This window comes from Mirounga angustirostris, unplaced genomic scaffold (assembly GCF_029215605.1).
Source record: "Mirounga angustirostris isolate CCGP_5_RB_7025 unplaced genomic scaffold, mMirAng1.0.hap1 SCAF_10, whole genome shotgun sequence".
Classification (NCBI taxonomy): Eukaryota; Metazoa; Chordata; class Mammalia; order Carnivora; family Phocidae; genus Mirounga; species Mirounga angustirostris.
The window spans coordinates 88679669-88702918 of NW_026991718.1; the positions used below are offsets into that span (position 1 = coordinate 88679669).

The 23250-nt window shown below is 50.0% G+C and overlaps 1 protein-coding gene across 2 annotated transcripts in view; it reads left to right on the forward strand.

Annotated features, from left to right (window-relative positions):
- The window catches only part of ACSS1 (acyl-CoA synthetase short chain family member 1), a 61313-nt gene that overhangs the window by 25225 nt on the left and 12838 nt on the right, over positions 1 to 23250 (forward strand). The window contains exons 3-10 of one of the 2 annotated variants that reach the window (XM_045885339.3): positions 3082 to 3281; positions 9803 to 9978; positions 10363 to 10515; positions 13846 to 13993; positions 15225 to 15362; positions 20905 to 20997; positions 22186 to 22298; positions 22700 to 22826. In XM_045885339.3, coding sequence (XP_045741295.1) covers positions 3082 to 3281; positions 9803 to 9978; positions 10363 to 10515; positions 13846 to 13993; positions 15225 to 15362; positions 20905 to 20997; positions 22186 to 22298; positions 22700 to 22826 — 1148 coding nt within the window. The remainder of the gene's footprint in view (positions 1 to 3081; positions 3282 to 9802; positions 9979 to 10362; positions 10516 to 13845; positions 13994 to 15224; positions 15363 to 20904; positions 20998 to 22185; positions 22299 to 22699; positions 22827 to 23250) is intronic. The other variant, XM_064572723.1, reaches the window with a different exon arrangement.

Consider the following 23250-nt stretch of genomic DNA (forward strand, 5'->3'; position numbering starts at 1 on the left):
CCATTTGGTAACCTAGAGAGTAAGTGGGGTCATGGATGGCTGGACGACAGAACTGGGAGAAGAAAGGCTTCCTGGGGTATGGGAGGGTATTGAGAAATTTGAAGAGCTATCATTGAATGACATTTATTCAGCTTTAAAGAGCTGAGCTAGGACCAATGTGTGGAATTTGTATAGCTGCAGAACTTGGTCCAATTTTAGGATGACTGTTTCTCTACTAAAATGACAAAGCAAGAGAGAACCCTGTGAGGTGTGACTTCCAGCAGTATGATACTTAAGCAGAGGCTGGACCACTGTGGGCAAGAATGTGGCAACAAGATTTCTGGACCCCAAGGGAGACTGTACCATCTGACCTTCAAGGAGCTCTTTGATTTTGAGGTTTATGGCCTTGGTAGAGTGGATAAGAAGAGGAATGTGCTTGGAAATTTACCCAGATCAAATTCTTTATCAGAAACCACTCCTCTGGATGTAGCAGCAGGAATCTGTGACCCACTGGACACAGCTCCAGATGCAGCCCATGTTGATGCCTCTGGATCCTCCAGGGAACCCACGGGCTGCCTCAGCTTGGTCTCCAGACCCTCCTCCAGGGCCGTAGTTCAACTGTCCTGCAATAGGGGGGGTGACTCCTGCCACTGCTCCCTTGCTCCTTCTCACCACAGCCAACCTGTCCAGAAAGTTCTACCTGCTGCCCTCAGAGACTGTAGCACCAAGCTGAGGTGATAAATGCCCTTCACACTCTCATGCATGTGCCTTCATCTTTCTAGTCAGAGCTGTGATCCCCACATCTCATCCCCACAGTGTCTGGATGGAATTTTTAACATCTTAGGAATTCACCCATTATGCGATTTTAGAAATGATTTTTAGAATTTAGATTTTTAGAATTTTAGAAAATGGGGCACCTGGGTGGCTCAGTTGGTTAAGCAACTGCCTTCGGCTCAGGTCATGATCCTGGAGTCCCGGGATCGAGTCCCGCATCGGGCTCCCCGCTCGGCGGGGAGTCTGCTTCTCCCTCTGACCCTCCCCCCCTCATGTGCTCTCTCTCATTCTCTCTCAAATAAATAAATAAAATCTTTTAAAAAAAAAGAATTTTAGGAAATGATGACAAAGAGATCTGATGGGAAAGATAATACCTTCTGAATGTTTGGCAGGGTCCTGGATGGGTGATCCTTCTCACTAACATTTGTGACAGGTACACAAGGTGCATGGCACCTGCTGTTTCTCAGATGATCACATGGCAGTTGAGAAAGGTAAGCTGCCATGTTTAATGCAGCTACTATAGAAAACTAACCCAGGCTGCTCTGTCTAGACAGTTCACATTTGTTTCTTGACTTCTAACTGCTGCCTTTGGTCTACAGATTTTCATCGCCATTGATGTATAACACACATTCAAGCCTGCACATCCCTGAGCACTGCCCAGGGGCTTAAATCCTTAGCTATAAAAATGGTGCCTCCACTGGACTTGAGTTTACTCTCCTGCATCGCTGATCATAGCTGCCTCTTCAGTAGTCACAGGCTGTCCCAGCCTCCTTCCCTGGATTAGTATGGATGTTTACAGGTTCTGGATTCTGGGGAGTTTGGTGTTGGGGATTGTTGGGAAGTGCTCTTTCTTTCATCATAAACTTAGGCAAGGTACGGGTGGGGCACCACTGAATGATGTCTTTGTCCTCCTGAAAGCTTTAAGGAGGAGATGAAATCTTGCAGAAGAGGCATGCCAGAGCCAGCCTGGGCATGAGTCACTGGTTGCGAGGCGAAGGAATTATGATCTGGTTCTCATCAGGTCTTCTTGCTGGATGGCTTTGGGAAGAAACAAAGGCCCCCTTGAAGTCTCTGTCTGAAATGGGGAGTGTTCATTTTCATTCCCCTGGTGTTTCTAGGCGGCCTCTTGCTGAGCTTGTCCTTTCTTCAGAGCCCTTTCCTTGACGACCCTTTGAACAGAGGAGAAGTAGGCACACACGCTTGTAAGGGGTTCTTGCAGAGCTAGGAGGTCTGGTCTCTGGCTGGCAGGGCCTGCAGAAGTCGGCGCTGCCCCGCTCAGACCTGTTGGAGCGATGCAGAACGCAGGTGTGGTTTGGTTGGTTGGCTGCCCTTTATTCTGTCTTTCCCTGTTAGTTCTGTGATTAAATAACAAATTAAAATCAAGTTACAGCAAAAATGGTAAAATGATTGGCTATTTGCATAGCCCAGGGTCAGCTGGACCAGCTGCTGGAACAACACGGAATGGAACGTCAAGTTCCCCAGGTTGCTTTTCTCTACTTCCTGCTCCACTCCAGACAGGTGGGCGCCTGCAGGGAGTACTCTGGATTTTCCGGAGTTGATAGTCATTGACTCTGACTGGGCTGGATTGGGTCACGTGCCAATCCTTAAACCAGTCCGCTTCTCCAGGGAGATGCTGCATTCTGATTGGCAGGCGGAACCTCGTGGTTAGTCCTGGAGTGGAAGGAGAGTCACGTGGACAGGAGAGGTGGGAGGGGGTGGGGGTCTGGCTGCCCCTGGGTCTTCAATGCATCACGTGCATTCAGTGCCTTGCACACAGAAGAACGGGGTGCTCTCAGTGCCTGCCCTCCCTGTCTCGGAGCTGCAGGGTGGGGGGTCGTCCTGCGGCCAGCCTTCCCTCCCACTTACTGTGGCTACACAGAGTTGGGAATCTGTTGCATGAGCCGGGGTCTCTGGGCTAGAGCCTTGCTTGGTGTTACTGGGCTGTGTTGATTCAGAAAACTGAGGCCTTACTTTACCCAATAAGGTCTTAGGAGATCACCTTTGAGGACGGACATTTCCAGAAGTCTCAGGGATATGATGATTTAGGCTTTGGACACCTGTGCTGTCTGAGAAGCCCTGCTGTAAATGGACACAAGGACAGCCATTTTACCACAGTTACGTGGCCATGAATCTCTGTCAGTACCAGCCTACTATGAAAACATTATTTTCTGGAAAAGAATTTGCAGGGCAACAAGCACTTGAGTACCTACTATCTTCTGTTCCCTGGCTGGGTATACGGTACTTGCTGTTTGCAGAATTATGCCACCCCAAAAACTCTGTGTTTTGGCCCTCCCCATCTCTGATGGCCTTCTCTTCCTTGTACTTTAGGGAACTGCTGGAGACCACGTGCCGCCTGGCCAACACGCTGAAGAGACATGGGATCCGACGAGGGGACCGGGTGGCCATCTACATGCCTGTTTCCCCACTGGCTGTGGCTGCAATGCTGGCCTGTGCCAGGATTGGAGCCGTCCACACCGTTGTCTTTGCTGGCTTCAGTGCGGAGTCCTTGGCTGGGAGGATCAATGATGGTGAGCATATGGGAGGGAGGGAGAAACCTGGAGGCCCCTGGCCTTTGTTCCTTGGGGCCTGGCCATCAGGGACTTGGAATGGAGACAGACATTAATAAAAATCACAGAGACAAATGACAGATACCGCCAGGGACAAGGACATGACTGAATGAGCATTTGTCCTGTGAGCTGAGATCTGATGGCATTGGATTAACCAGGTGAAGAAGGAAAGAAATATTCCAGGTGGAGGGAACAGCGTAGGTCCCAGCTGCTTGGTGGGAGGAGCCCAGCACGTGTGAGGGCTTGGAGGGGGCTGGCATGGCTGTGGTGGAGGGAAGAAACCTGTAGGGTGAGATGAGGCTGGGGATGTATAGGGAATGTCTCACAGGTCAACAGCTAGAAGCCTTCCAGGCTGTGGGGGCTTGTGGTGCATCTTTAAGGATTTCTGTCTGCAGATAGGTCAGAGTCTCCTGAACAGTGTCCAGAACAATACTGACTCCCTCCTTTTTCTGGTGTGGGAGGGCTGAGTGTCTAGATAATGACCCCATGTCTTCAAGGTCTGACACGTACTCAGTGAGATCCTAGAGAGTCCCCTGAGCTGGCTCACCAAGAAAGATGCTTATGGGGGCCACTGGGAGTTCTTTGTGTCTCACCAAAGACTTGCCTTTGTGTAGTGAACAGAGCTAAAGAGCAGAGTTCTCAAACCCTGGCTGACCACCTTCTTTAGGAAGGGCTGAGAAACCTTCCCACTCCCTTTGTATGTCTCTCTCTCCACTTTCAAGGGTTGGCGCTGTCACTCATTTCTCCTCTCTCTAAACCATGTAGCACCTACTATGTGCCAGGCACTGTTCTAAGCACTTTGCAAAAGTCGTCTCCTTTAATTTAATAAGCTAGTCTTCATAAATATGATAGGTGATAATACTCTCACTATTTCTCCCTTCCCCCATTTTTTATTACTATTATGACCATCTTAAAGTGTACAGTTCAGTGACATTAAGCACATTCACAATGTTGTGCAACCATCATCACTGTCTATTCCAGACCTTTGTCATCACCCAAATGGACATCTCATACCCATTCAGCAGGCGCTCCCTATTGCCCACTCCACCCAGCGTCTGGCAACCACTAATCTGCTTTCTGTGTCAATGATTTGCCTCTTCTGGATATTTCATAAAAATGAATCCATAAGATATGTGGCCTTTTGTACGACTTCTTTGACCACTTCACAGTGTTTTCAAGGTTCATCCATGTTGTAGCATGTATCATTGCTTCATTTCATTTTCTATAAATAAAAATTTTACTGTGCGGGTACACCATGTTTTGTCTGTCTGTTGATGGACATTTGACTTGTTAACGCTTCTTGGCTGTTTTGAATAGCGTTGCTCTGAATGTTCACGAGAACACCTGCTTTCAATTTCTCATGCATATACCTCGGCATGGCATTGCCAGCACATGTGGTAAATCTATATTGAACTTCGTGAGAACTGCAGGCTATTTTCCAAAGTTGCCGCTCTGTTTTACATTCCCGCCAGCAATGTTTGAGGGTCCCAGTTTCTCTGAATCCTCATCAATACTTGTTATTTCACTTAAAAAAAATGATAGCCATCCTAGTGGGTATGAAGTGGTATTTCATTGTGGGTTTGATTTGCCCTTCTAATGACTAACATCATTGAGCATCTTTTCGTGTGCTTCTCTGTGTGTGTGTCTTCTTTGGAGAAATGTCTGTATAAGCCCTTTGTCCATTTTTTAATTGGTTGTTGGTCTTTTTGTTGGTGGAGTTGTAAGAGTTATCTCTATGTTCTGGAGGCTGGACCTTTATTAGATTTATCATTTGCAATTATTTTCTCCCATTCTGTGGAGTGTCTTTTCACTCTCTCAATAGTGTCCTTTGATGCACAAAAGTTTTTAATCGTGATGAAGTCTGGGTCATCCATTTTGTCTTCTGTTGCTTGTGGTTTTGGTGTAGTATTTAAGAATCCATTGCCAACTCCAGTGTCATGAAGATTTGCCTCTATGTTTTCTTCTAAGAGTTTTATAGTCTTTGCTTTTACGTTTAGGTCTTTGATCCATTTTGAGTTAATTTTTGTATATGGTGTGAGGTTCAACTTCATTCTTTTGCTGGGGTTATCCAGTGCTACCAGCACCATTTGTTGAAGAGACTTTTTTTTTCCCCTCATTGAAGGGCCTTGGCACTTTGTCGAAACTAATTTGCCATCTATGTGAGGGCTTATTTCTGAGTTCTGTATTCTGTTCCAATGATCTGTATATCTGTCTTTGATTTTCATGTGTCAAACCACTCCTGCATTCCAGGAATAAATCCCACTTGGTCATGATTTGTAATCCTGTTAATATGCTGCTGGATATAGTTTGTTAGCATTTTGTTGAGAATTTTTGCATCAGTATTCATAAAGGGTATTGGTCTGCAGTTTTGTTATTTTTCCTGTGATGTGTTTGTCTGGCTTTGGTATCAGGGTAATGCTGGCCACATATAATTAGTTAGAAAGTGTTTCCTCCTCTATAGTATTTGGGCAAAGTTTGAGGAAGATTGATATTAATTTGTCTTTGAATGTTTGGTAGAATTCACCAGTGATACCATCTTGTCCTGGACTTTTCTTTGTTGGGAGGCTACTGTTTTTGAAAATGAGGAAAGATGAGGAAACTGAGGCACAGAGAGGTTAAATGACTTGCCTAAGGTCACATTGCTGGTTAGTGACAGAGCCAGGATTTGAACCCAGACATTCTGCCACCAGAGTTCATGTTTTTAACATTATACTCGGCTGGGGTGCCTAGGTGGCTCAGTTGGCTAAGTGTCTGCCTTCGGCTCAGGTCATGATCTCAGGGTCCTGGGATCAAGCCCTGCGTCAAGCTCCCTGCTTAGCGGGGGGCCTGCTTCTCCCTCTCCTCCCTGCTCCTGCTCTCACTTGCTAGCTCTCACTATCTCTGTCTCTCTCCCTCAAATAAATAAATAAAATCTTAAAAAAAAAAAACCCAAAAAAACATTACACTAGGTTGCTCCTTTCCTCTCTTGATGATATGGTCATGGTTGCCAAGTTTCTGTTTCTGTTAACGTTCTTTAAAATAAGCAAAAGCCTTGGAGATTTAGTAGGTGGGTGTTGGAGTAGGTCCCAGAACTTCAGGAATCCTAAACAACAAGGCTACAGAAGGGCAGGGGCAGGGTCAGCTCTGAGGCCCTCAGCAGAGGAAACTGCTATAATTTTCTCTAAAACTTCTGCTATTAAGAGGTTCTTACCCAACACCTATAACCTCCATGTCCAGCTATTCAGGTGTCAGTTTCCACGGGCAAGACTCTGTTGGGACGGGTGTTTGCATCCTCTTTGGTCAATGAGGGGGGTGTTTTGGTTATTTATTGCTTTATAACAAACTGCTCAGAAACTTAGTGCTTAAAACAATAAATTTTATTATTATATTTCATGATCCTGTGGGGGCAGGGATCAGATGGGCTTAGTGGGTTATCTTAGTGGGCTATCATGGGCTTATCTACTCCATGATATCTGGGATACAAGCTGGGTTCACTTGCATGGTTGGGGGCTTTGAAGCATCTCTTTCATGTGCCTGTTTGCGTAACCAGCTCGGGCAACCTCAGGCAGTCAGACTTGTTACATGGTGGCTCATGGTTCCAAGAAGATGGAAGTAGAAAGTGCCAGTTTGCCCTAAAGGCCAGGTCAAGAATACACATAGCATCATTTTTACCGTACTCCATTCGTCCAGCCAGTCTGGCCATTCCGAATTCAAGGTGGAGGGGGGACACCAAGACCCTATTTCTCCTTAAGAAGTAGTATACCAGGTGAAAGAATTTGCAACTCTCTTTAATCCATCACTGGGAGGGAGAGGGTGGGATTGTGAGCATGGCCACCAGGGTCTCATCATGAGCTAGGCGGCCACCTCAGTCAATATGTTCTATTCTAGAATTTCTGTCCCCTGGTCTGGCCTCCAGGCTCTGACCACTGCTCTTCCTTTTACCTTCCCTCTTGCTTTAGGCTGTGTGAGGAGTGGAGGGAGAGGGTAGTGTGGTGCAGAGGGTGGAGGGCAGGAGAATGATTCTGAGAGATTGTGGGTGGGGGGCAAATAATGGCGGGGGACATTAGGGTGGACACACCCTAATCCCCAAAACCTGGTAATATGTTACTTTACACATCAAAAGGGCTTGGCAAATGGGATGAGCATTACAATGGGGAGATTATCCAGGTGGGCCCAATGTACTCACATAAGCCCTGGAAAGCAGAGAACTTTCTCTGGCTGGAGGCAGAGGACATGTGCAGAATGGGAGGTCAGAGTATGAGAAGGACTTGATCTGTGTTGGCTGGCTTTGATGATAAAGGAGGTCACAAGCCAGGGGACGTTGTAGGTGGCTCGAAAGGCTGAGAACGACCCTTGGCTGACAGCAAGGGAAATGGGGAAATGGGGTCCTCAGTCTTGAAGTTATATGGAGCTGAGTTCTGCCAACACCGTGAATAGCCCAGAAGCAGACTCTCCTCCAGATCCTCCAGATAAGAGCTCTGCTCCCTCCTACCTTGATTTTGGGCATGAGACTTCAAGAAAAGAACCCTACCATGCTCACCTGGACTAGAGAACTGTGAGCTAAAATATGGGTTTTCTGAACCACTACGTTTGTGGTAATTGGCTATGGGAACAATAAAAAATGAAGACAGATGCTAATACCTGCTCAAAAACCAGGGAGGTAAAATCAAAGCTTCCCAGTAAAGTGTCATGCTGATCTGGCCTGTGCCCCAATGTTGTGCACATACCCTGTACCCGTCCACCCAGCTATGGGGAGAGCCACAGAGTGAGACATGCTCTCCAAGCACCTCCTAGGGACTGGGCATGTGCATGCAGGTTCCTGCCCTAGAGAACTGCTTGGGTGGGAAGACTCGGACAAATGAGAGCCAGGAGCAAGGCATGTGCCATGGGAGGTTGTGGACGGCTATAATCCACATAAAGGAGTTCGAACACCGGGTATGGACTGGGGCCACTGCTTTCCCCCAGGGGCGCGGGTGGTGTCCTGAGCTTTCTTTGTCTCTCATCCCCTTGAAGCCAGGCTCTTTCTACCTGCTGGATCATCTCCCTTCCTGCCCCACAGGGAGTTTACCTGGACCAATCCCAGCACCTGGGATGTAGGCCAGGGTGGTCTCTGACAGACTCCACTCAACTGATTTCGTTTCCCCAGGGTGACCGATGGCCAGGGCTGAGGAACAAAGAGTGGGCAGCTGGGGTCCCCTGGTGTGCAGAGTTGGATGATACTGCCCTGGGTGCCTCAAGCCCTTTAGAGTACCTCTCTGACCCTAGGGTGACCCAGCCAAGGGCTGAGAGAATTCTTAGATGGCTCTCAAGGTCATGCCATCTCTAGGGCCCTTGGGATGAAGAAAGAATGAGTGTGTTGCTAGAAGGCACTTTTTAGACTGCGAAGCTGAAGGAGATGGATGCCTCTGTCAGGGCTCCCACAGAAGTAGACCCTGAGATGAAAGTTCAGGGGTAGCCAGTTCATTTGGGAGGTGATCCTGGGAACTGCTGTAGGGTGCTGGGGAATGGGGCTGGAAAGAGGAATCCACTAGACCAGCTTCCACAGCGGATGCCTGGAACTCAGTCCCATATGGGGATTGGCCTCTGGGTGGTGAGGGAGTTGGGGTATTTATACTCCAACCCTTGAGTCATTGGTGGAGGGCTGCTAGGGTTGGGGCAATCCCTTAGTGCTTCTGCCTGTGGCTTTGGAAGAAGTCCTTGGTGTAGAGTGATAAAAGGTCTGAGGATGTGTGGGATCCTGCCGGTCAGTACTACAACTGGGTATTTGTTCTGGGCTCTTCCTTAGGGGCCAGTTAAGAGAATAGCCCACTGCAGCCTTGATTCCTCTGGGTCATCCCAGGTTGGGGCACGATGTGGGGGCTCATTCCTTTGCCTATGGTTCTGAGGCCCAGTTTGTGTCTGTATCCAGTTCCCTGCTCAGGGCCTCACTCTCAGTCTGCTGTGGAAGCTTGGGTCTTCCCAGCATTGCCCTGGGCTTGGTTGAGCCTAGCCAGGTTGTTGAGGAGCAGGTGTGGAGCCTGGAGGGCCATCTGCTAAAGACAAAGGTGGGGGCCTGTAGTTTCTGGCACCCACTGGGGGTGTGTCCTTTGTTTTCGGGGCAGTGAAGCTTCTTGAGCCTGGACAGGGCAGGGGCCACACAGGACATGTTGGGGCTTGATCTCTGGCTGCCCAGCTTTCTTGGTCTCTGCATCTTGGTGTTGCTTTGCCACCACGGTGGCTGTGGCTGAGGACGGTGTGACGGCCTCTCACCTGGGAAAGCTCCCAGGGCAGGTGGCAGGGACTGGTGGAAGTCTCCCCTTCAGGGCTGAGAAAAGGTCTGACACTTCTGCACTGAGCACAAAGATTGCAAAGCAGGCAGAGCCCCCACATTTTGTGGACTCTTTTGCTAAGAACAGACTTTTGTCAATCACATGTTCAGGCCTGGACTGTGTGGCTGTCAGCCTGGGCCGTGAGGGTCAGTGTGGGAAGGAAACTGACCAGAAATCTCTGTTTGTCTCCATTAGCCAAGTGCAAGGTTGTCATCACCTTCAACCAAGGACTCCGGGGAGGGCGCGTGGTGGAGCTGAAGAAGATCGTGGATGAAGCCGTGAAGCACTGTCCGACCATCCAGCATGTCCTGGTGGCTCACAGGACGGACAACAAGGTCCACATGGGGCATCGGGACATCCCCCTCGAGCAGGTGCATTTGCCTCACTTTGTACAGTTGGAGAAAGAGGGGTAATTATTGGGTTAACTGGGACTGAGTCTTATCAGACTGTGGTTCTCAACCTGGGTCCCCTGGAGGTGCTCACAGTTCCCCTGTGGTATCTGATGGACTTATATCGTGGTTGGGAAGATGGAACTCAAATACCATAAACATACTGAAACACTTAGTGTAACAGAAATGATTTTTTTTTTTTGTTCTCTCTGCATCTGGAGTGGAACTAGGGTAGGGTAGAGAAGGCGAACTGGACCCAGTCTGCTAAGTCCTGTAGCCGTTGGGTGAGAGGTGTTCTCAGGAAGGGTGAATGGAGGCAGAGGGTAATTGCCCTGGATGGGGCTGTTTACGTCTTCCCCCTTACAGGAAATGGCCAAGGAAGACCCTGCGTGCACCCCAGAGAGCATGGGCAGCGAGGACATGCTCTTCTTGCTGTACACTTCGGGGAGCACTGGGACCCCCAAGGGACTTGTCCACACCCAGGCGGGCTACCTGCTATATGCCGCCCTGACACACAGGGTATGTGCCTCGGTGGGGGCGGCTGAGGGTGTGAGGTGCCATGCGTCCGTGGCTGGGCTCTGGGCAGGGGGCCCGCAGAGCCGGAGTAGGGCTAGAACTCCTGCTGTAACCTAGTGCCTGTATGCATGAGGGGCTAATGTTTCTCCTAGTGCGTTCAGGGGCGGGGTGCTGACTCCGTGAGTGGGTGGGTGTGGGGGCCAAGTTTCTGTGTTCGTCGGGAGAGTCCGGGTCTCTAATCTGAGGCTCACTGCTGGCCTTTAGCCCCTTTGCCCCTGCATCCATGCCATCTGTTTGCTCTGGAGGAGTCAGGTTCTCCCCAGGTCCTACGTGCTCCCTGGCACAGCTGCGTTCTGATGCTCAGGGGCCCAGGTGCTTAGGCCTTACATATTAAAATGTCTACTTCTACTTAATAGATCTTTTTTTTTTTCCTTGGTGTTGAAAGAAAGTAAAACATTTTCAAATGCCCCTAAAGGTATTGTGGGCTCTGCTCACTGGGGCCCCATTTTAAAAGTAAAATTAGAAAAAGATTTACTTTTCTTTCTTTTTTTTTTTTTTAAAGATTTTATTTATTTGACAGAGAGAGACACAGCAAGAGAGGGAACACAAGCAGGGGGAGTGGGAGAGGGAGAAGCAGGCTTCCCGCAGAGCAGGGAGCCTGATGTGGGGCTTGATCCCAGGACCCTGGGATCATGACCCGAGCTGAAGGCAGATGCTTAACGACTGAGCCACCCACGTGCCCCAAAGATTTACTTTTCTAAGGAAACCTAAGTTCAGTATATGGAAATTGTATTACAGTGGACCACCCTTTAGGGCCTATGAAGCAGATGGTATGGCATGTTTTTATTTTAATAAATGCACTTAAAAATCAGGACTTATTTGAATGTGGGTGGGTTGGGGGGTGTTGTGGTTTAATTGGCATCCCTGGTCACTTGAGGAATGGTTGACACTTCCCAGGTAGGATTTGGTTTCAAGATAGTGTTTATGGACCTGACTGTTGTAACAGGTGAAACTCTGCTCTCGCTGGTACCGGCAGCAAAGGGAAGTGGCTGGCTAGGTGACCAACAAGCCCAGGCTCATCCAAGAAGGGCTTGGACATTGGTCCTGGGCGGTGGTGTCTTGCCTGCCTTGGCTCCCTTCCTCAGGAATGCTGACCACATTCCTCCCCAGAGGCTGGAGAGAACCTTCCAGTCCCCACGAAGTCCAGAGCTGGCTTGGTCACACGGGTGGCGAATCTCATGACACGAGTGTGGCGAGCAGCAGGTGCTGGGAGGTGGGTAGCAGGCATGCACGCTGCACAGGACGCAGTCTCTGAGTGGTAATGTGCCGGTCCCACTGGCAGCCACACACCCAGGACTAACAATGTTGAAAGTGAGCCAGCAAGACGGATGTGGTACAGAACCAGGCTGAGCAGACAAGGTATTACTTGAGCCCAAATCCATATTAAAACAGTTGTCTGCTGCTTGCTGGGTGACCTTGAGCATGCCACAGAACCTTTCTTGACCTCAGTGTTCTCCTCTGGAAAACCCCACTCTTCCTTAGCTCTCGGTGGGGGTGTTGCAAAGATTGACACATTATGTAAATAAAAATACTTTGGAGAATATAACTACTAAGACCAAATACCAAGAACTTCACAGAGTGGCTCAAATTGTTTTCACCAGTTTACAATAAAGCTAACCTTAGGGAAGCTGTAAATGTGGTGAGAGATTCTTTTTTGTGTTTTCAGAGTGTTACCAGGACCCAGTCTACATGAGCAAAAGAAATCAGGGTATAGGTATCTTTTGAATTTTTCTTCAATAAGAGATTTTTTTTTTTTTTTTGAAGCATTAGGAATAGAAGCTTCCAGCCTTCTGTAGATGAAAGCATGCACCCATGTAGAGGACATTAGGACCGTGGGCTCTTCAGGGAAAAGGACAGTTGGCTCAGAACGGATGACTGGGGTGTGAGCAGATTTTGGAGGTGTGCAGTGGGCTCAGGGTGCTGGCTGCCTCCTGGGCCCTTTGGAGCATGGCTGGACCCCCGCACTTGCTCCCGTTCCCAGAACTTCAGGGAGAGAAATCTGCAGCCGCATTGAAGCGTTGGCAGTTTGGGTCCAAAGTTGTACTAAAAATCCTTTCAGTCCCGGAATGCTGTGGGACCTCAGGTGTCAGCGTCCTGATTCTCCAGTGCAGCAAAAGTGCAGTCCTCCTTGAAAGAGTCCTCCCTCTCCATTGGGTCACAGCTTCACAGGGCCCTGGCTGTCTCCAGACCACTGTGCTATATGCGGACTCCTGAAGAGTCTCAGCGTTCATCTAGGGCAGCAAGAAACTGGGCCATTCACCCAAAGATTTAAAAGAAAATCTTATTGAAAAACAGAATACAGAGTAGGATCCAGAAAAGCACCCAAATCAAGTGTGTGGCTTGATGAATTATTAAAAGGCGAGCCCCACTTGGGTCAGAGAAGTCCTTCCTGCCTGTCCGACCACAGCCCCTCCCTGTATCCTGACTTTGATAGTGTCACTGTCCCATGTTTCCCCTCTTCTAGCTTTGTCCCACCCAGCATGCATCCCCTGATCCTGTAGCTTACTCTTGCCCACTGATGTTTCTTTGAGATGTCTTTTAAATCTGTTTTAACCTGTTGGTTCTCCTCTGTCCCTTCCATTTCCTTCCACTTCGTTGTGGCACTTGGCAGTTTTTCCCTCCGTCCTCTGTGTTTCCTGCAAAGGGGCATTTGGATCCAGAGGCAGGTCAGGCTCAGGTTGGACCCTGTGGTGAGAATGCAGGAGACACATGTCCTGACCTATGTTTTTCTGCTGAGGCTTGCGGAAGCTGATGATGCGTGAGATGTTTCTTGGTCTTTTTGGCTTTCATTTCTGTGCAATTTTTAAGGGATCTAAAAAGATTGTGGTATGACTTAATGCAGAAGGGTGCCCTTATTTTAGACATACAACTAGATGAGGTTTGACCTCTGGGTGCGCATGTGGCCCCCACCTGCATCAGACGTGGGGTGTCTCCAGCTCCTGGGGGCCCTGACACACCCCCAGCAGAAAGCCCCCTAGCGGGCAGGCCCTTGCGCGAGCTCCAGCACACAGACCAGCTTTAGCTGGTTGGGGCGCACGCGGTACAAGCCTGGGGTCCGGCTTCTTGCACTGTCACCTGTGAGAGCCTGCACCTTGTGTGTAGCAGTAACTCTGTCTTGTCACTGCCGTAGCTGCACAGAGCCCCGGCAATGCTCTTGTTCTTCCTGCTCTTGGTGGCCTTAGGAGCAGCTGTGTTTTGCATTTACAGAACACTGTTAGTGACCTGTGGGAACGTGGGGTGACAGGCTCCTGACGGCCTCTTCTGTTTCTGCAGCTTGTGTTTGACTACCGGCCAGGTGACGTCTTTGGCTGTGTGGCCGACATCGGCTGGATCACAGGACACAGCTATGTGGTGTACGGACCCCTGTGCAATGGAGCAACCAGCGTCCTTTTTGAGAGCACCCCAGTTTACCCCGATGCTGGTGAGGACTGGGGACGCATACAGGGTCCCCAGGAGGGAGCTTGAGGAGGAGGAGAGGTTCACAGGAGGGTGGAGTAGAGGCCCTTGCTCTGGGCTGGCTGTGGTCCTTGTGGTCCTGTGGCGTAGCTGCCGAGCCTTTGCCTGCCAGGTGGGCTGGGGCCAGGGGTGGTGTCTGCAGTAGGATCAGATAAGCAATAGATTTGTCACTGGAAGCCATCTCAGGACAACCCACTCCAGTGTTCCTTTCCCCCTAGCAAACTGGGTGCCTTGGGCCATCCCCTCAGCACTGTCCCTCCCTCCTCTCTGGCCACCTGACCAGATCCAGCCCTTCCTCAACCACCCAGGCCAACTGCCAACCTCTTGTTACCCCAGACGGAGGGAACTTTCTCCAGCTCTGCGCCTGTGCCTTTGGGGCTCTCTATCAGAGAGCATTGCCTGTGGCCTGGAGCCACCTCCATGAATGGAGATCGCTTTGAGGACCCACATCTTGCTCACCTTGGCATCTTCCTCCAAGGCACCACAAAACCCCAAGTATTTGTTGTAATGCAGCCAAATGGTGGTGGCTCTGCCAGGAGGCTCTTGCCAAACCTCCGGCGCTAACAGTGATGGGTGTGGAACTTCTTGTCACCTCCCCTGCTCCTCTCCAGCCTCCTGAAGGGCTAGATGCACTCTAGGGAGAAAGTGTAGGGCATCTTAGGTGTGATCTCAGGCACGGCCCATCAGCCCTCGAAGCTCCGCTCACTCCGTGTGTAGAGCCGTCGTGGCCGTTTGTGGGGGTTTGTGGGGAACCAGGTGGGTGCGTGCTGGAAAATTGCCCTGCTCCCAAGGGCTCCCTCACTGGCAGCCGCACTGTCCCAGGGGAAGCACCGGTCACCCCCTTAAAGATCATTTAAGTGCGGCTGAACAGAAGTTCTATGTTAGTGCGACATGGGGTATTTTTAAAATTCAGTGATATCCCTTTGATATCCTTGCTGTATCCTCTGGGATATGCCAAGTGAATGCAGCTGTCCAGAGCCAGGTGAAGGCTATTGCCAGATGCACCAGCCCTGGATGTGGGGTATGCGGGGAGGTGATTGCCCCCTTCCCATCCCATCGATGGGTGTTGGGATTCCATTTCTGTGAACACAGGTGTTTGCATGTATCCAGTGCACAGTAACTGTTGACTGATTTCTAAATAAGTTAGATAATGTCTGATGGGCTCAGACTGACACCGAACTTGGGCCCTTCTGTAGGTCGATACTGGGAGACGGTGCAGAGGTTAAAAATCAGTCAGTTCTATGGGGCCCCGACGGCTGTCCGGCTGCTGTTGAAATACGGTGACTCCTGGGTGAAGAAGTATGACCGTTCTTCCCTGAGGACCCTGGGGTCAGGTGAGTGGCCCGCCATGGGGCAGAGCCAGCGCAGGCTTCAGGATGGGTTTAATGCTGAAAGCTGTGTCTGTAGTGAATTCAAACAGTGCCAGACTGAAAAGGAAGCAGATGTCCCTGCCCGTAAGCAGCTTCCTGGAGGCCCCGGCTGATCATGTTCTGGGGCACAACATTCCATATATTTCTGTGCCTGAGTTCTGTGCTTCATCTTTATTATGAAAACCTGGTAAAGTGGCTTGAGCCCTTCTTTAGTGGCTGCATGGGATTGCGGTGCGGGGGGAGTTGACCGTGGTTCATGAAGGTGCCCCCCCTGCTGGGTGCCGACGAGCCCCAAAGACTGTGATAAACACACTGTACTTGTGTGCTGTTCTTGCTGTAGATATTTCCAAGGCAGAGGGTTGCGAGATCAAAGATTATCTCCACTTATGATTTTGATAGATGTTGCCAAGTCATATGAAAGCACTTTGGAAAGGTGATGTGGGGTTAGTTCAGGTGATACGGGTCGGGTGGAAGGTACCCATGCCCTTTCTGTCTCCTTTTTCTGATTCATTTCATTTCTGCCCCTACACATGTCAGTGGGGAAAACAAGGGCGGGGAAGCCCTCTGTGCTCCTTGGGTGAATACTTGGATCTGCTTGGTAGTTTCTCACAGTGGAAGCATGTGGGGCAGGTACCACCAGGGATGTGGCTTGCTGCCAAATGCGTCCATGGGGAAGAGAGCTCAGACCATGGGGAAGAGAGCTCAGACGTGCATGTCACTCATCAGTGACGTACTTGTGCAGCACTGTTATGGGTCCTAGGCCCTGGTTCACTCTGTTCCCCTTGCCTGCGATGCCTTGCTGCCCCTCCCCACCTCTGAGGATTCCATCCTTCTTTAAGGCCTTTCTCTGTGCACCTTCTCCCATAGAGTTCCCTGGCAGCTCTGGATCTCAGGCTCTCTGCTCTCAGACAGCTCTGTATTCTACTCTTGGATATCTGTTCTCATGCTGACTGTTTCACTAGGTGGTGGGCTCCCCAAAGTCACAGCCATCTGTGTCCTCAGCACCCTGGTGTGGTCAGTGAGGGTGAGTGAGGGTTGACTGCTCACTGTGAAGCTGAGTGGCAGGCCCAGGAGCAGAAGGCCCAGATGCTGCACTGAGGGCTCAGTACCCGGATGCTAGCATCTCCAGGGCAGATGCTACCCAGCAGTGCTGCTTCCCGCCTAGGACGACCTGTGTCCTTGCCTGGGAGACGTGTTCTTATGTGCCCAGCTCTTCCCTGCTCAGGACCTGCCTTATGCGTGGGGTCATTTGGTGTCTGGATGACCAAGTACTTTGAATTTTCCAGATGGGGTCAGCAGAAAGAGTTTTGGCTCCTTTCTAGGTGGTGGTAAGTCTGAGATGCCTCTCTTGGCATGTTTCAGCTGTGGAGGGTGAAGCCAGCATGTCCTGAAGGGAGCCACGTGGTTGGAGAAGACCTGCCCTCCAGCCCAGGGGCCGTGAGGCGCTCCTGCACTCTGGGCCAGGCAGGGCTTGGGGACCGAGGGCAAGTGGAGGGCCACAGAAGCTCAGATCCTCCAGGTGCCATCTGCAGGCCACCTAAGTGGGCTCAGGAGTTAGGTTAGTGGTGATGGGAGGTTTGATTTTCCAGATGCGTTCAAGGGATTCAGCTGCTAAGGAAGACTCACAGGGACCCCAGTGACAAGGCATATGCTCTGAGTGCTTTAGAAGGAGGTGCCAGCCACTGCATTAGAGTGAGGGAGCATGCCCTAACTCAGAGCTGCCTTAGCCAGGCATCCCCTCGGCCAGACAGGCTTCTGGGGTCCTCACTCCATAAGTGACCAGACCCACTTCCTCTCCTGGACCAGGCTGCACCAGGGAGCACGCATGGAGCCTTCTCCGGGCTCTGTGTATTTTACTGGTCTTGTGGGCACATTCCTGCCATGTAACCAGCACCGACAGCAGAGTCCTACAGGGGTTTCCCTGGGACCTGGTTGTCAATAAGCAGTGCCAGCAGGCAGGTAAACAGCACCAGGCATCTCCTCGCATGGGGGAAGCATGGACCGGTAAGCTGCGTGCTCGGCCAGGGCCCAAGTGGTGCTGTCCCCGACTGTGGTCCCGGCCGCTCGGGCTGCTTCCAGACGGCTGGATTAGCCCTCGCAGCACCAGGCTGGGGGTGCATTGACTTGATTTAATCCTGCCAGTCAGCAGAATCCAGCTTCCTCAGGACTTTAACCCCAAGGTTTCCATTACAGTTTTTTTTTAACTTTTAATTTCGCAAGTGACACCTAGCTCTCCTCCTGTTGGGGAAAAAAAACACAACATGGTCATGCAAGCTGACGTCCTCCGTGAGCACTGCTCCAGGTGACCCTGCTGCTTGTGTCCCTTCTGAGGCCGTCTGCATGGTTCCTGTGAGAGACGCAGCGTGATTCCAAGATGTCTGCTTTAATGTGACCATGATCACACTGTGCTATCCGCCTAGTGTGTATTTTAACTCAGCAGCATGCAGGTTTCCATACGGCTCTGCTCTGTGTTTGAGAAGTTGATTTACCCTCGAGTGGGGGTTGCTGTGGGTGTGGTCCGGTAGTCTTGCCCCTGTGGTTGGAGATCCGGGCTGTGGGCAGTTTCTCAGTGTATCCCATGGTAGCTTACCTCCTCGTGGGTGTGGGGGAGCGCAGGGTCAGTGCACACAACAGCCAGCACCCACGTGACCAGCATGGGAGCCCCTGGCCAGGTCAGGCCTTGGTTTGTTGCTGCATCGTGGGTGGTCCTGAGCAAGAGGCAACCAGCATGAGGGTATTTCACTGTTTCAGCAGCAGTATGGCTAAGCTGGCCAATTCTGGCTGAGTGCTAGTCTTGTATGGCTGGTTCATTAGGGTAGTAGCTTAGCCATTGGGGCTGCACCACTGACTGGGTGGCTTATAAACAACACGAATTTATTTCTCACAGTTGTGGGGGCTGGGAAGTCCCAAGTTCAAGGTGCTAGCACGATTGTCTTCTGGTGAGGGCCCTCTTCCTGGGTTCATAGATGGTGCCTTTTCCCTGGGTCCTCACATGGTTGAAGGGAGGAGGGAGCTCTGTGGGGTCTGTTTAATAAGAGCACTAATCCCATTCCTGAGGGCTTCATGACCTCCCAAAGGCCTTACCTCCCAATACTATCATCTTTGGAGGTTAAGATTTCAACATACGAAATCTTGGGGGGGGGCACAAAATTGAAGTCATGGTAGGTAGACACTGAGAAGTTGGGCTGTTAGAGTCATAGGGCACAAGCACATTTGTGTGTGTGTGTGTGTACATATATATGCATGTACGTAGCAGTCGTTACATATACATACGGTTGGCCTTTGAACAACATGGGTTTGAACTGCGTGGGCCCTACTTATACATGGATTTTTTTCAATAAATGCAGTACAGGACTGTAAATGTATTTTCTTTCTGATTTTCTTATCTTTTTTTTTTTTTTTATAAATTTGTGGTCTTTTTTTTTTTTTTAAGATTTTGTTTATTTGAGACAGAGAGAATGAGAGAGAGAGAGAGAGCCCAAGAGGGGGTAGGATCAGAGGGAGAAGCAGACTCCCTGCTGAGTAGGGAGCCCGGTGCGGGACTCGATCCAGGGACTCCAGGATCATGACCTGAGCCGAAGGCAGTCGCTCAACCAACTGAGCCACCCAGGTGCCCTATTATCTTTTTTTTAAAAAAGATTTTATTTATTTGACAGAGAGGGAGACAGCAAGAATGGGAACACAAGCAGGGGGAGTGGGAGAGGGAGAAGCAGGCTTCCCGCTGAGCAGGGAGACCGATGTGGGGCTCGATCCCAGGACTCTGGGATCATGACTCTAGCCGAAGGCAGAAGCTGAACGGCTGAGCCACCCAGGTGCCCCAGTATATTATCTTTAGCTTACTTTATTGTAAGAATACAGTATATAATATATACAACATACAAAATATGGGGTCATTGACTGTTTATGTTATCGGTGAGGCTTCTGGTCAACAGCAGGCTGTTAGTAAAGTTTTAAGGAGTCGAAGCTATACTCAGATTTTTGATGGCATGGGACGCCCGCACCCCTAACCCCCGTGTTTTTCAACCACCAACTGTGTACATGTATCTAAAACCACCACCCAGATCAAGCCATAGAAATTTCCAGGCCCCAGAAGGTTCCCTTACAACCCCTCCGAGTCAGTAATCCCCAGCCCCAGCCACCGTTCGACTGCTCCCAGCATGGATTGATACGCTTGTTGAACTTGCACCTGTAGGGCCAGCCCTGCCGAGTGTGGCGGTGGTTTGCTTTTGCTCTCATGCTGTGTATCACATCGATGTACCACAGTTTATTTCTCCATCCCACTCTTGATGGCAGTTTTGGTTTTTAACTGCTGTGGTCATCCTCGTATGTGAGCACCTCTGCATTCTTATCTGTAGGTTATATGCCAGGAGTGATGTTCTTGATAATAAGAGAAACAGGTTTAGCTTTAGTAGATCCCACCACAGACGGTTTCCAGAGTAGTCCTATCAGGTGTATGCACACTAAATATTAAGAGACACATCCATTGCTCCCAATTGCATATCAAATTACATTCCTGTAGTGTGTTGTTTCTCCCACATTCTTTAATTTTTTATTTTTATTTTTTGAAGTGAAGTTGAAAGTTTATTAAGTGAAGGTGAGAACAGGAAGGAAAGAAAAAAGCTCTCTAGAGTGAGAGGGATCCCGAATGGGTTGCCACTGAGGTCTTTTATGGTCGGTGTTTTATAGAAAACTGACCAGGGAACTGAAATCTTGACATTACTGCTGATAGCACCATGATTACCTCCCCTTTGAATATCTCATCTCTGATGTTTAAGACAAACGAGATGGTCTGGTTCTGTTCCCTTATTTCTGGTTTCCTTACGCCTCAGCATTTCTGGGATTTTTGGTGAGCCTGATCATGTAACCCCGTACCTATCTCTCCCTACCTGGCCCTGCCTGTCCCTTACTTATTTTTAGTGTTTACAGCACTCCTAAAAGAAACCCCGAACCCATTAGCAGTCACTCCCCATCTCCTCTAACTTCCCTCTACCCCTACTTCAGCTCTAAGGCAGCCGCGAATCTGCTTTCTGTCTGTATCGATTTGCTTATTCTGGACAGTTCATATACATGGAATTATATGTATGGGTGTTATACGCAACTAATGAATTGTTGAACATTACATCAAAAACTAATGATGTATTATATGTTGGCTAATTGAACATAATAAAAAAATAGAAAGCTACTGAGCAAAATTGGAAAAAAAGAAGTAAAAAAAAATTTTTTTTAAATGGGTTACCTGGTAGGCTCAGTTGGTTAAGCCTATTTAAGGTTTTCTCTCCCACATTCTTGCCAGCTTTTTAATTCTTGCCCTGATGGTGAAAATGCCTTGTTGTAATTTGTATTCTTTGGCAGCCATAAATGTGATGAATCTCACTGTTTTTTTCAAGTTTCCTCTTATGTCCTTTAGGAAACTTACAGAGCTGTTTTCCCTGTAGAAACCTATCCTTTTTGGTTTCAGGTTTCTTGAGGTCTATTATATTGTTTTTCCTTTTGCGTGTGGTTTCAGTGGGAGAACCGATCAACTTCGAGGCTTGGGAGTGGCTCCACAAGGTGGTGGGGGACAGCAGATGCACGCTGGTGGACACGTGGTGGCAGACAGGTGAGAGTCCCCGAGGAGAAGGGGTCCAGGCACGCCTTTGGAACCTGGCACCAGGCTCGCTCGCGGTGCACGACAGCACATGGGAACCTGTGGCCGAGCCTGAGTCTTGGAGGCTCAAGTGTGAGTGAGGCTCTGTGATTGCCATCCAACAGCACTGAGGCCTCAGCCCCTCGGCACGCGTGGTGGCTGGAAAACCCGGCGTCTGGAGTGAGAGGCCGAGCCGGGCTGCCGGCTTGCAGCTGGAAGTCTCGGGATGTGTATGACTTCTCTGAGCCTTGGGGTTCTTATTTGTGAAGTGGAGGTACTCCACTACAGGCCCCAACGAGGATGGAGAGAGGTGATGCAACTGCTGTATGTTGTCCAAGGCCTGACAGGTAGTAGGTGCTTAGCTAAATGTTCATTTTCCCTGTAGGGGCCACGTGCCCAACATAAGTACAACTGATGCAGATGGGCCCCACTGCAGGGACCAGAGTCTAAATTTAGATTTCAGAGGGAAAGGCATTTTTTTTTTCTGTGCCATTTTGTTTTGCTTTGCCCTTTCTCCTCCGGGGTATCTGACTTATTAGGATGTTAGGGCAAGAGACCACCACTGATGTAATGAATATAGCCAGCTGGGGTCTCATTCTTCAAGAAGCCAGAAAGTGAGGCATTGCAAATAGCTCTGTTCTCCATTTGGGAAGCCTCAGGATGGAGACTCTCTACAGCTGAGTCTCCTGAGGCATTTCCATGCAGGCTGAGAGAGAGAAGTGCCAAAGAAATACTTGAGAACAGAATTGTGGGCATTGCTTTTCATTGTTTGGGGTTTGTGTGTGGGGGGGAGGGGCACTGGCCCAGAAGCAATTCATTTCCTCTGTTTTCCTGTGCAAGTGGGTGGGCTCTGTCCTGTCCCACAGAGCCAAGGACGAGGGGAGGCAGCCCCTGTCCCTGTGAAGTGCCCCAGCTCCTGGGACTGACCCCTCTGTCTTGGGCCCACATCTTGTTTCTGCAGATGAGAGGACCAGAACCCAGGTCTGGTCTTGCCTCAGAAAGATATCTTTGTGTCATTGGGGGCCAAGCAGGGACAAACACCCATCTCCCACTCTGGGAGAGCACTTGTGTGTCCATCACGGACTCTTTGATGGCATGTCTAGATAAACATCTCAGTAGCCCCTGGGCCCAGCCTGCATTTCTTCCCTATTCTCCCTGCAGAAACGGGTGGCATCTGCATCGCGCCACGGCCCTCAGAGGAAGGGGCAGAGGTCCTCCCTGGCATGGCGATGCGGCCCTTTTTTGGCATTGTCCCGGTGCTCATGGACGAGAAGGTAAGGGCCTTGTGGAGGCATCCCTTTCCTGCACTCATGCCCTGCGGAGCTCCTGGCGCTCCTGTCTACCTTCCTGGCCTCCTCTGCCCCTGTCTCACATCACACGGGCCCGGCTCTAGTAGGTGGCAGAAGGGTGAGCGTTCACTGCAGCGTCTCCTCAAGGACACACAGTTGAAATCCGTGCGTGGAGTAAGTGCAGGGTCCTCCGGGAAGCCCTCTTAGGCTGGTTCCTTGCAGAGGAGAAAGGCAGTTCCTTTTGGGGCATGCTTGTCATTTTTCACATTTCTGTTTTTACGTATTTCTCTGGCACCCCCCTCTGTCATTTCTTAGAAGAACATTAGTTCTTTGCTTCTAAAGCAGAATCTGTGCGTTCTCTCACACGTGTGTCTCTGGGTCCATAGGGAAATGTCGTGGAGGGCAATAACGTCTCTGGGGCTCTGTGCCTGTCCCAGGCCTGGCCGGGCATGGCCAGGACCATCTACGGAGACCACCAGAGATTCATGGAGGCCTACTTCAAGCCTTACCCAGGTGAGCTGTCTAAAGTGGATTGTGTCATGCGTTTTTGTACACACTGGGAAGCATAAGCTCAGAAAATGTTTTTAAGGTAATGATGACTGAGTGTAGTGTGGTGACACTTTGGAGTTGGAGTCCTACCCTCTCCCCCTCACCTTCCTGACCCTCCTGGGCTCAGAATGGGAAGAGTCCCTGGGGTTTAAGTGGGGCTGCAAGCAGAGACTAAAGCACCTGGCCCTTGGTGTGCATGCCTTAGGCTATTAGGAAGGAAGAGTGAAGAAACCACTCTGGAAAACTGGCATGATGGCTGGCTGTGAGTTTTCTTCTGGCTTACTTTTTTTTTTCCTGGTTTGCTTTATGTCATTGGGTTGGAAGATGATATACAGTGTGCCTATTGGAACCCATCATCTTCATTTCAAGCTTGTGAATGAGCCTCACT